At 41.9% G+C, this 13,316-nt stretch overlaps 1 protein-coding gene across 1 annotated transcript in view; it reads right to left on the bottom strand.

The window, feature by feature from the left end:
* Positions 1–10,024, bottom strand: part of LOC125047787 — a 13,737-nt gene extending 3,713 nt beyond the window's left edge. The window contains exons 1-3 of the mRNA XM_047646226.1: positions 9,958–10,024; positions 3,748–3,961; positions 1,800–1,966 (exon numbers count right to left, since the gene is read on the bottom strand). Coding sequence (XP_047502182.1) covers positions 1,800–1,966; positions 3,748–3,961; positions 9,958–10,024 — 448 coding nt within the window. The remainder of the gene's footprint in view (positions 1–1,799; positions 1,967–3,747; positions 3,962–9,957) is intronic.
* Between the last annotated feature and the right edge of the window lie 3,292 nt (positions 10,025–13,316).

The following is a 13,316-nucleotide window of genomic DNA, read 5'->3' as shown; positions in this document are numbered from 1 at the left end:
GTGTGTATGTGTGTGTTGTGTGTGTGTGTGTGTGTGTGTGTGTGTGTCGTGTTTTGTGTGTGTGTGTTTTGTGTGTGTGTGTTTGTTCTTTTCTTTGTTGGTTTTGTTTATAGGTTTATTTAAAGAGAGAAAGACAGAAGTAGACACAGGCACACACATAGAGATGGACAGATAGAGAGAAAAAGAAAGACAGAGACAGAGACACTAAGAACTAAGCGTCTTCTGTCCCTCAGTACACAGACCAAATGCTCTCTCTCCCTACCCCCTTCTCCCCTTTCCCTCCCTCCCTTCCCTCTCTATCTCTTCCTCCGTCCTTCCCTCCCTTCCTCTCTCTTATTCCTTTCCCTTCCTCCAATTTCCCTGCCTCCCTGCCATCTCTCTCTTCCTCCCTCCCTCCCACCCATTTCCCTCCCACCCCTCTCCCTCCCTTCAATTTCCCTCCCTCCCTCCCTCCCACCCTTTTCCCTCCCTCCCACCCTTTTCCCTCCCTCCCCCCTTTCCCTCCCTCCCCCTATTTCCCCTCCACCTCCCCTCCCTCCCACCCTTTTCCCTCCCCCTCCCACCCTTTTCCCTCCTCCCATCCCACCCTTTTCCCTCCCTCCCCCCTTTTCCCTCCCTCCCCCAATTTTCCCTCTACTCCCTGGCCCCTCCCTCCCTGTCCCTTTTCCTCCCTTCAATTTCCCTCCCTCTCTCCCTCCCTCCCTCCCTCCCTCCCACCCCTTTCCCTCCCTCCAATTTCCCTCCCTCCAACTGGCGAGCTTTGCATTCCTCTCTCTCTCCTGTTGACCACTTTCACTTCCTCATTGCACGGCCGCATGCACGATGCTGTGATATTGCAAGTGTGGAGATATGCGGTTTATGTGTCTGTGTGTCTGTGTGCGTTTACATGTTTTGTGTGTGTGTGATTGGAATGCGGTGTATGGATGAGATAAAGAGAGAGAGGGAGAGATAGATAGATAGAGAGAGAGAGTGAGAGAGAGAGATAGAGATAAATCGATATATATAGGAGGGAGGAGGGATAAAAAGAAAAGAAAAAAGAGAAAGAAAGAAAAAGCAAATACAGAAAAACAAATAAACAGAACATACCAGACTCCCTCACCCCAAAAAAACACAGAAAAAACGCTTCCACCTCAATTACAATAATAATGATAATAATAATGATAATAATGATAATAAAGATAATAATAATGATAATAAAAATGATAATAATGATAATAATGATAATAATGATAAAAATAATGATAATAATGATGATGATAATGAGAATAATGATAATAATTACAATAAAAATAATAATAGTAATAATAATAATGAGAATACTGATAATAACAAGAATAACATTAATAATAAAATAATAATAATAACGGCAACAGTAACACTAAAATAATAATAAAAATGACAATGGTAACAACAGCAATAACAACAAAATGATATCAATAACAATACAAAAATAACAAGAATAACAACGAAATAATAACAATAACAATAATAACAAAAATAATAACAACAACAACAACAACAAAATAATAACATTAACAATAAAATAAAGACCAAAAACAACAACAATAACAACAAAAACAACAACGAAATAATAATAACAACAATAACAACCAAAACAACACTAACAACAACGAAATAATAATAACAACAATAAAAACAAAAACAACAACGAAACAATTAAAACAAAAACACCACCACCACCAACAACGAAACAATAACAACAAATAACAACAACCCCCCCCCCCCACCCCCCCACCATCGAAACCCCAACCCGCGCCCCAACGAGCGTGGAGGCTCACCTTGTATCTCGACCGTCTCCTCGTCGATAGTGATCCCGTGGAGAGCGACCGAGTTGGAGCTCCTGATCTCCGACATGAGGACGAGGTACAGGTCGGCCGCGTCCAGGTGCAGGCGGCGGTAGTTGACGTGCAGGTTGAAGTGCACCACCAGGGAATCGTCCTCGTCTCTGTGGGGGAGGGGAGGGGGTGGTTAGAGAGATTTTTTTTGGGGGGGAGGGGATTGGATGGGTGGGTTGGGGGTTGGTGGGTGGGAGGGGGAGGGGGTAGGGTAGGGGGTTAGGTCGGAAGGGGGTTGGGTGGGTGGGTTGGTGGGTGGGTTGGGGTTGGTGGGGGTTGGTGGGTGGGAGGGGGAGGGGGTAGGGGAGGGGGTTAGGTGGGAAGGGGGTTGGGTGGGTGGGTGGGTGGGTGGGGTAGGGGTGGGAAGGGAAAAGGAGGGTTGGGTGGGGTAGGGGTGGGAAGGGAAAAGGAGGGTTGGGTGTTGTTTGTTTGTTTGTTTTGTGATTTTTTTTTTTTGTTTTTGTGTGGTTTGCTCGTTCTTTTTATTTAATTAATAAAAAAAATATTTTCGTGTTTTTTGCTTGTTTTTTCGCGTGTTTTTTTCTATATGTTTCTTAGTTTTGTTTTTATTGTATTCATGTTTTGATAATTTATCACAAATATATTGGCTTTATACTGATTATCTTTTTGTGTATCAACAACAATAAGCTCAGAAAGTTACTGTTTTTTTCCTTCATTCTTTGAATATATATATATATATATATACATATATATACATACATATATATATATATATATATATATATATATATATATATGTATGTATATATATATATATATATATATATATATATATATGTGTGTGTGTATGTGTGTGTGTGTGTGTGTGTGTGTGTGTGTGTGTGTGTGTGTGTGTGTGTGTGTGTGTGTGTGTGTGTGTGTGTGTGTATGTGTGTGTGTGTGTGTGTGTGTGTGTGTGTGTGTGTGTGTGTGTGTGTGTGTGTGTGTGTGTGTGTGTGTATGTGTGTGTGTGTGTGTGTGTGTGTGTGTGTGTGTGTGTGTATGCATGCATATATCTTAACTCTCTCTTCATATACTAATCTCCCAATCAAGAGAGACGGAAAAAGACAGCATAATAGAATACACATATACATAAACAAACATAAGATCGACAAATACCTGAAATATGTATAATATCAATAATAATAAAAAACAAACTTACTGAAGCACGAAAAACACATGAAAAACAAAATCGACAAATGCCTGAAATAAAAAACATATATGTATATATATATGTATATATATATAAATATATATTTATACACACACACACACACACATATATATATATATATATATATATATATATACATATATACATAATCCTAACTCAGACGCAGTACTTTACAAAAAACAATTTTAAAAGCAGAGTTTATTAGATCTATTTTTGCACTTAGGAATAATAACATATTTTACAGTAATTAACACTGGAATTAACGAAAGACAAGTATTTTTTTTAAAGAAAATGTTCTTTGAGACGTATTTATTATCGGATCGAAATGAATATAAAATCAAAATAAAACTTGTATTATGCTGTAGAAAAATAATAATTATATGGCTTAGATTACGGTGCAACGGAGGAGGTAGATAAGAAAAGGATGAAGAAGAGGAAGAATGAGGGTAAAGAAGAGCATTAAGAAACGAATGGGAAAGGGGATAGAAGGAGAATTTAATTAGGATAAAGAGTATAAACAAGAAGATGAAAGATAATAAACAGATGCACCAAAAAAAGAAAAAAAAAAAAAAGATAGAAAGATTGAAAAAAAGAGCATGAAGAGCCCCCCCCCCCCAAAAAAAAAAAAAAAAAAAAAAAAAAAAATAACAACAACAACAACAACAAAAGACATCCCCCTCCCCTCCCCCCCCCCCAAAAAAAAAAAAAAAATATTACCTATCGAAGCCCAACACTTCAGCGCGGATGAACACATTCTTGAAGACCGAGTTCTTGTACACGCTATCGAGTCGGCCGGTGTAAGCCTCGGCGGTCGTGATGTAGGAAGGGTTGCTCGGGTCCGACAGCTGGGGCGACCATCTGTCTCCGTTCCGCACGTGGAAGCTGCCGCGGAACACTCGCTCGTGGGGCAGTTCGAGGCCGAGGAACTGGTCTGTTGGGGAGAGAGAGAGAGGATGAGAAAGAGTGTGAGTGAATGAGGGTGGGTGTGGGAGTGTGGGAGGTGAGGGTGGGTGTGGGAGGTGAGGGAAAGAGAGGAGGAGAGGGGGGGAGGGGGAGAAAAAATAGATGAGTGGGAAGGGGAAAGAAGGAGAGAGAGAGAGAGAGAGAGAGAGAGAGAGAGAGAGAGAGAGAGAGAGAGAGAGAGAGAGAGAGAGAGAGGAGAGAGAGAGAGAGAGGAGCGAGAGAGAGAGAGAGAGAGAGAGAGAGAGAGAGAGAGAGAGAGAGAGAGAGAGAGAGAGAGAGAGAGAGAGAGAGAGAGAGAGAGAGAGAGAGACAAAGAGAGAGAGTGAGACAGAGAAAGAAAGAAAGACTAAAAGATGAGACAAAGAGAGAAAATGAGAAAGAGTGGGGTGTATGAGAGATGGATATGGGAGATGGAATAATTGACGCCACGAAACCAATAAACAATAACATAAGCCAGTCATGATGATGAACTTTGCCCTAATGATCAGACGCAGAAATATGAACATGGCAATTTATTAATACAAGGGTTAGTGCCAAAGACAGGAAATAATGACAATAACACACGATAATGAATGCATACATAGAAATGTGATACACAGACGTAGACAACGGTGAGACGCTATACTCATACCAAATATATGAGAGAAAAATACGGAATCCTAATACAGGGAAGGAAGTGAAATGAAACACAAGTCTCCGTAAGAAATAAAAGATTATATCTGCTCTTCAGTCGCGAGCAGGAAAAAGAAAAGAAAAAAAAAAGAAGAAGATGCTCCAAGTTCGCGAAGATAAGAGAGAAAGTCAAGTCGAGTTAAAGAAAACGGGAATCATGATATCCAATGGGTCACAACAACAAATGCTAAAAATCAATGAAGAGGATACGCATATAAAATTAAAAAAAAAAAAAAATATCCCTAAAACAAACAAAACACAAAAAAAAACAAAAAAAAAGGCATCAACGATAACCATTATCACGATAATAACTACTAAAATACGTGGGGGAAGAAAAGCTTTCGCCTTTTCGAAGCGATACATGAAGCAGACTTTCTTGTTGCAGAAACTGAAGTTGATGAAAACACCTATGATTAATCGCCTGGGAGGGGGGGGGGGGGGGAGGGGGGAGGGGGAGGGGATAGTGGAGGGAGGAGGGAGGAGGGGATGGTAGAGGGAGGAGGGAGGAGGGGGAAGGGGTGGGGGATGGGGGAGGGTGGAGGGGTGAGGGATGGTGGAGGGGAAAGAGATGGGTAGAGGGGGAAGCGGTGGAGAATGGGGGAGGGTGGAGAGGGAACGGGTGGAGTGTGGAGGGGAGGAAAGGGTGGTGGGACCGGTAGAAGGGATGAGGAGGGGTGGGGGTAGGGGAGAGAGGGGATGTAAGAAGGTGAGAGAAACGGGGAGAAAGGAGAGGGCGAGGATGGAAGAGGCAGAGGAGAAAGAGTAAGAAAAGTGGAGAGGGCGGGGTAGGGGAAGAGGAAAGGGGGGAAGAGAAGGGAGAAAGTGCGAAAGAAGGAAAGGAGAAGGAGAATGCTTCGTATGACAGGTTCCCAGCGGCAAGAAATTTGTCATGGCGCCAAGCGAAAGCGAGAGGCAAAGGTGAGGCGAGTACTGAAGAACGGGTTGTAACCCCGCAGACTTTTTTTTGTCACTGTCACTTTCTCTTGGTTGACTATTCTTTCTCCCTCTCCTTTCATTCTCCTTCCGTCGTTCTGTCTCTAAATCCTTATCTCTTCACCCTCCCACCTTCCTCTCCCTCCTCTTTCTCCTTCTCTCCGTCCCTCTCATTTTCATTCCTTCACTCTATCTCCCTCTCCCTACTTGTTCTCTCTCCTTCTCCCTGTCTCCTAGTTCTCTCCCTTCCCTCCTATCCCTTCCTCCTTCCTCTCTTTCCCCCTCCCTCTCCCCCCCCCTCTCTCTCTCTCTCTCGAATTATCCCCCCCTTCCTTCCCTCCCCCCCTCTCCATCCCCCCTTATCCCTTCCTCCTTCCCCCTCTTCCCCTCCCTCCTCCCCCCCTCTCTCTCTCTCGAATTACCCCCCCTTCCTTCCCTCTCCCCCTCTCCATCCCCCCTCCTCCCCCTCTCTCTCTCTCCAAATTTAAACCCCCCCCTTTCCCTTTCCCCTCACCCCTTTTCCACCCCCCCCCCCACATCCCTTCCTCCTTCCCTACCCCTTCTCCCTTCCCCTCTCTCCTCCCTCGTCCCTCCCCCTCCCCCAACCCTCTCTTCTCCTAACCCATAAAAAAACCGCAAACTTTTCCATCGGTTCCGAACAAAAATACCCGTATCCGCATTCAACCCACTTGCCAATATAAACTCAAGTGGATATTTATGCCAACACACGCAGGTCATATCCACATTACAGTCGACTCTGAATGGCGGCCATAAACCAACAAACGCACGCACGGCGGTAAAGGTGTCTGTCTGTTCCCCTTAATTAATTAAATAGCAGTTTTAAGACAGTTCCTGGAGTTCGGGTCATAAGTTGAAACGCGGGGGGGGGGAGGGGGTAGAAGGGAGGGGGTAAGTGGGGGTATTGATCTGTTTTCCATTTAGAGTGTGTGTACGTGTGCGTGTGTGTGTGTGTGTGTGTGTGTGTACGTGTGTGTGTGTGTACGTGTGTGTACGTGTGTGTAAGTGTGTGTGTGTGTGTGTGTGTGTGTGTACGTGTGTGTGTGTGTACGTGTGTGTGTGTGTACGTGTGTGTACGTGTGTGTAAGTGTGTGTGTGTGTGTGTGTGTGTGTGTGTGTGTGTGTGTGTGTGTACGTGTGTGTGTGTGTACGTGTGTGTGTGTGTGTACGTGTGTGTGTGTGTGTGTACGTGTGTGTGTGTGTACGTGTGTGTGTGTGTGTGTGTGTACGTGTGTGTGTGGGTAGTGTGTGTACGTGTGTGGTTGTGTGTGTGTTTTTTTTGTGTGTGGTGTGTTTTTGTGTGTGGGGTGTGTGTGGGGGGTTTTGTGTGGTTTTTTGTGGTGTGTGTGTGTTTCAGTGCGTGGTGTGTGTGAATGTTTATGTGTATTTTCTTTTGAGCATAATTTTCTATCTTTTTTTTCTTTCATTCTCCTCACCCCCCCCTTCTCTCCCTCCCCCTCCTCTTTCTCTCTCTTTCTCTTCTTTCCCCCTCTCTCTTCCCCCCCTCTTCTCTCTCTTTCTCTCTTTCTCTCTCTCTCTCTCTCTCTCTCTCTCTCTCCCCTTCTCTATTTCTTTCCCTCTCCCTCTCTCCCCCTCTCTCTCTCTCTCTCTCTTCTCTCTCTTTTCTCTCTCTCCTCTCTCTCTCTCTCTCTCTCTCTCTCTCTCTCTCTCTCGCTCTCGCTCTCTTTCTCTCTCTCTTAATCCCCCACTTTTTAAAATTCTTTCCCACCCTTCTCTCCCTTTCTCAACCTTACATACTTGTGCGTAAGAGTACCATTATTATGCAAAATTTCTCCAAACAGCTGGCCCTCATAATAAGTTCATAAACACCGAGACTAATTACGATAATGATAATAATTTATAATGACGGCACACCTACACTGCATATATAATAATGAATCCGTCAGCTGACATGGTGTAGTCGTAAACCACGAAGATATATATTTTCTTTTTCGGTGGAGATTTTTAGTAAAGGAAGATTTCACTAGCGGTTTTAAGCAAAAGGGGGGACTTTAATTAAATGGGGAAGGTTGCTGTGGTGATAATAATAGTAATATAACATGTGTTTATTCGTACATGTGTGTTTGCCAGAGAGGCAGACTCACGGACGCACATACACATACATACATATATACACCCTTTCCATTTCTCGTCCACTTATTTCAACCTTGAACTTCCTTCCTTCCCTTCCTCCACCTCCTCTCCACCTTTCCCCATTCACTCACTTACGACTCCATCTATCCACCCCTCTCTCACCCTTCCCCTACCTCCTCTCCCCTCTTTCCCCCTTCCCCTCCCCCTCGTACCCCCACCATCAAATCCCTCTTGTCTTCACCCTTCCCTCCCTCCTCCCTCCTCCCCCTCCCCCTCCCCCTCCCTCCCTCCCTCCTCCCTCCTCCCTCTCCCCCTCCCCCTCTCCCTCTTCCTCTCCTCCCCTTTCTCCCTTTCCCCTCCTCCCTCTCCCCCTCTTCCCCTCACTCTCCCTTCTCCCCCCCCTCCCCTCCCCTCCCCCTCCCCCCCCCCTCTCCCCCTCCCTCTCCCTCTACTCTCCACCCTTTCCCTCCCTTTCCCTCTCCCTCTCCCTCCCCCTCTCCCCTCCCCCTCCCTCTCCCTTCCCCCCATTTTAATGCAGTCTATGAAGCAGCTCCAGCCCTTTATACTCCCCCTCCCCCCCTCCCCCTCCCCCTCCCTCTCCCTCCCCCTTTCTCCCTCTCCCTCTCCTCTCCCTCCCCCTCCTCCCTCCCCTCCCCTCCCCTTTTTTCCCCCCCCCCTCCCCTGGGCCCCCCCCCCATCTAATGCAGCCCCAGTCTTTATACTCCGCCATTAACCAGTCTGAAGGGCAAACGCGAGTGATAAATGCAGTTATATCTTCCATTAAATTTCATTTTCTCTCTTTCCGTATCTATCTCTTTTTTTTTCTTTTTATTTTTTTTTATCTTTCCGTATCTATCCTTTTTTTCATTTTTTTTTTTTTTTCTCTCTTTCCGTATCTATCCTTTTTTTTTTTTTTTTTTTTTTTTTTTTTTTTTTTTTTCCTTTTTTATCCTTTTCTTCAATTTCGTTTTTCTTTTTTATTTTAGTTTATTATCATTCTTTTAGTGTGTGTGTGTGTCATCGGCCGTTTCTAAGTCGGTTCTTGGAAGAAAGAGCGGAATATGATTAAAAAAAATAAAAAGAAAGAAAGAAAGAAAAAAATACAACGAAAAATGAGATTAATAGATTACGTCTTGGATTAGTAAAGATTATGATGGATTGGGTTAATGGTGAATGGTTATGGTGATTATGATGATGATGGTGATGGTGATTTGGGTTTGGGATTGGTGATGATGGTGGGTGGGATGATGATGATGAAGATGATGATGGTTTGGTGGTTTGGGGGTTTGGGGGTGATGGTGATGATGATGATGATGGTGTGATGGTTATGATGATGATGGTTGATGATGATGATGATGGTGATGTTTGGGGTGATGGTGATGGTGATGATTTATGATGATGATGGTTATGATGTGTGATGGTGGTGGTGATGTGTTTGGGGATGATGTGGGGATTGTGGTGGTAGTGGTGATGATGGTGATGGTGATGGTGATGGTGATGATGATGATGATGGTGAAAGGTGGTTTGGTAGTGGTGATGATGGTGATGGTGATGGTTTATGGTGATGATGATTTATAAATGATGATGATGATGATGGGTTTATGGTTGATGATGATGATTTATGGTGATGATATGATGTGATGATGATGGTTTATAGTGGTGATGATGATGGTGATGATTGGGGTGGTGATGGTTGGGTGGTGATGATGATGATGGTGATGGTGATGGTGATAGTGGTGAGATGATGGTGATGATGGTGATGGTGTGATGGTGATTTGGGGATGGTGATGATGATGATGGTTTATGATGATTGATGATGGTTTATGATGTGATGGTGATGATGATGGTGATAGTTGTGTGATGATGGTGATAGATGGTTTATGGTGATGGGGATGTTTGGTTTATGGTGATGGTGATGGTGATGGGTGGTGATGGTGGGTGATGATGTGATGATGGTGTGATGATGGTGATGGTGATGTGAAAGGTGAAGGTGATGGTGATGGGTGATGGTGGGGGGTGAAGGTGAAGGTGAAGTTAAAGATGAAGATGAAGGTGAAGGTGATAGTGATGACGAAAATTGATGATAATGATGATGATAATAATGAAGATGATGACGAAGAAGAGGAGAAAAAAAAGGAAGAGGACAACGAAAACCAATAAAAACATCAACGAAGAGTGAGTGTCCGCCTCGGGGTAAAGTTACAAAGCGCTCATTTGCAAAACGACACTTTGGAACGAAAACTGCACGCTGCTTTCGAGGGACACGAGAGAGTGGGCGGGTTCTCTTCTCTGTGCGGTGCCTCGTGGGCGGCATGGGGGCTGCGTGGGGTGGGGGAGGGTGAGTGGGTGGGAAGGGAAGGGGAAAGGGGAGGTAAGTGGGAGGGAGAGAGAGAGAGAGAGAGAAGAGAAGAGAGAAGAGAGGAAGAGAGAGAGAGAGTGCAGAAGAGAGAGAGAGAGAGAGAGAGAGAGAACGAGAGAGAATGAGAGAAAAGAAGAGAGAGAGAGAGAGAGAAATAGATAAAGAGATAAATAATATATAGACAATAGATAGATAATAGATAAATAAAAAAGGAAATAATAGATAGGTAGGTAGATATAAATATATAAAAAAGATAATATATGAAGATAGATAATAATAAAATAGAAGAAAAGAGAGGAGAGAGAGAGAAGAGAGAGAGAAGATAGAGATTATGTGTGTGGGGTGTGGTGTGTGTTTCAGCGTATAGATTATCCATGCATGTATGTGTGTATGCATGCATGTGTGTGTGTATGCAAGCACGTATGGGTTATCATTATGTCTGTTACGTGCTACCTTCCTGTAACCCCCACCCCCATATTCTACACGAAAGCGAATCTTCCCACATAAGCTTATATTTGGGATGAGCAAATATTTCCAAGATTTTTATGAGGCCATCTATCGCGTGCAGGTGCCGGTGGGGGTGGGGGGTGGGGGTGGGGAGGGGGTAGGGGAGGGGGTGGGGGGGTAAGGGTCAGAGTTCCAGGGGGTATAGGGGGGGGTTCAGAGGGGGTCAGAGGGGGTGGGGGTGGGGTAAGGGAAAGGGGTCAGGGTGAGACGAAGAGATTTATCATGCTCTGATAATGATATGATGAAAGCTGAAGACGTAGTGTTTTTAAAAGGTTTATGAGTGTATGCGTTTTTGGGGTTTTATATATTATATTATATATATAATATTATATACATAATACATACATAACACACACACACACACACACACATACCCACACACAAACACACATATTATTTATATATATACACACAAAACACATGCATACATACAAACACACACATACACACATATATATTATAATTTTTACACACACACATTTCATTTCAACACACACACAACCACACTTTTCACACATATATATTTATATATATCACACACACATGCATACATACACAACAAAACATACACCAAAATAATATTTATATATATACACACCCCACATACATACCACAAAACACACACATACACACATATATATTTATAATATACACACACACGGCATACACACACACACACCCACACACACACACAATACACAACATATATATTTATATATATACAAAACACAATACTACACACACACACAACACACACACACATACAACACATATATAATATATATAATATATACCACAAAATATGGCCCTACATACACACACACATACAAAAAATATATATTTATATATTTTACACACACACATGCCTTTCATACACAAACACACATAACACAATATATTTATATATATACACACCACATACATACACCACAACACAACCATACACCATATATATTTATAAATATCACACACACCGTGCATACCACACCACACACAACACACCACACACCATACACACATATTATTTTATAATATACCACACACACATACATACACCACACACACACACACCACATACACACACATAATATATATATATATATATATATATATATATATTTTACACACACAAATTGGGGGGTACATACCCCCCCACACATACACACATATATATTTATATATATACCACACATATGCTTACATACACACACACACATAACACACATATATATTTATATATATACACACACAACTACACACACACACACACACACACACCTACATTCACACATATTTTTTTATATATATACACACACACATACATACACACCCACACACACACACACACACATACACACAATATATATTTATTATATACACAAACACAACATACACACACACCTCACAAACTCACACACATACACCAATTTTATTTTTATATATACACCACACACATGCATACATACACACACACACATACACAATATATATATTTATATATATATTACAACCACATACACACACACACCACACACACACACCCACACAACACACACACACAAAACACACACATTACATATATATATATATATATATATATTATATATAAATATATATATTTTGTATATATTATATAATATATATATATATATTATTATTATATATTATATAAAATATACACACACAGCATACATACATACACACAGACACAGACACACACACACACACAACACACACACACACAAAACACACAGACATGCATATATGGGATGTATATGTGTATATTATGCTAATATATGTATATATTTGTTTTTACATATACATGTTATATTTTATATATATAATTATATAAAAAATTTATATATATATATTATTTTATACATATACCCCACAGACACAGACAGACCAAAACACCCCACACACAACATACACACACCCACACCACAACACACAAAGCATATTTGCGAATGTTTTATGTGTATATGTATGCAAAATTTTTATGTATATATATTTGTATACATATTATGTATATATAAATTTTTACATATATACATATACACACATACATACATACACACAGACACACCGACACACACACCACACACACACACACACCACACACAAAATGATATTTTGCGCATGTATATGTGTATATGTATGCATTTTAATGCTATAATATGTATATATATGGTACTATACAGTTATATATATTTTATATATACTAAAAATATATTTTACATATACACACACACACACACACACACATATATATATATATATACATACACACATACACACAAACAACCCCACAACCCCACAGCAAGTCACAAACCAACTTCCGAGCAACAAGATGCCAGCCTTCCCCCCCCCCCCCCCCCCCCCCCCCCGCCTCCGGCCTGCTTCTACCGCGCCTTCGTTTTCCTCCCGAAAACTTGCATTGATTATCGACCCTCTGGCAACAAGCTGAGGACGAAAGGGTCTATGGGGTAATTTTAAAAAAAGAGATTTCCATTAATTTTTAGGGGAAAAGAGGGGACGGGGTATTGGGGCGAGTGAAGTTTAGCGGTGAAGTACTGAGATGGTGTTGTTGTTAGTGACTTTTTTTAATATTTTCTTTGTCTTTTTTTTTTTGTTTTTATTATTTTTTTTTTTTTTTTTTTTTTTTTTTGCGTTGGGTGGTTGAGGAATTCGGATTATTATTGTTTTTCTGTTTGTTTTTGTTTTGTTTTGATGTTCTGGG

This window comes from Penaeus chinensis, chromosome 42 (assembly GCF_019202785.1).
Source record: "Penaeus chinensis breed Huanghai No. 1 chromosome 42, ASM1920278v2, whole genome shotgun sequence".
NCBI classification, from domain to species: Eukaryota; Metazoa; Arthropoda; class Malacostraca; order Decapoda; family Penaeidae; genus Penaeus; species Penaeus chinensis.
This window is presented reverse-complemented; position numbering and strand designations above follow the sequence as displayed.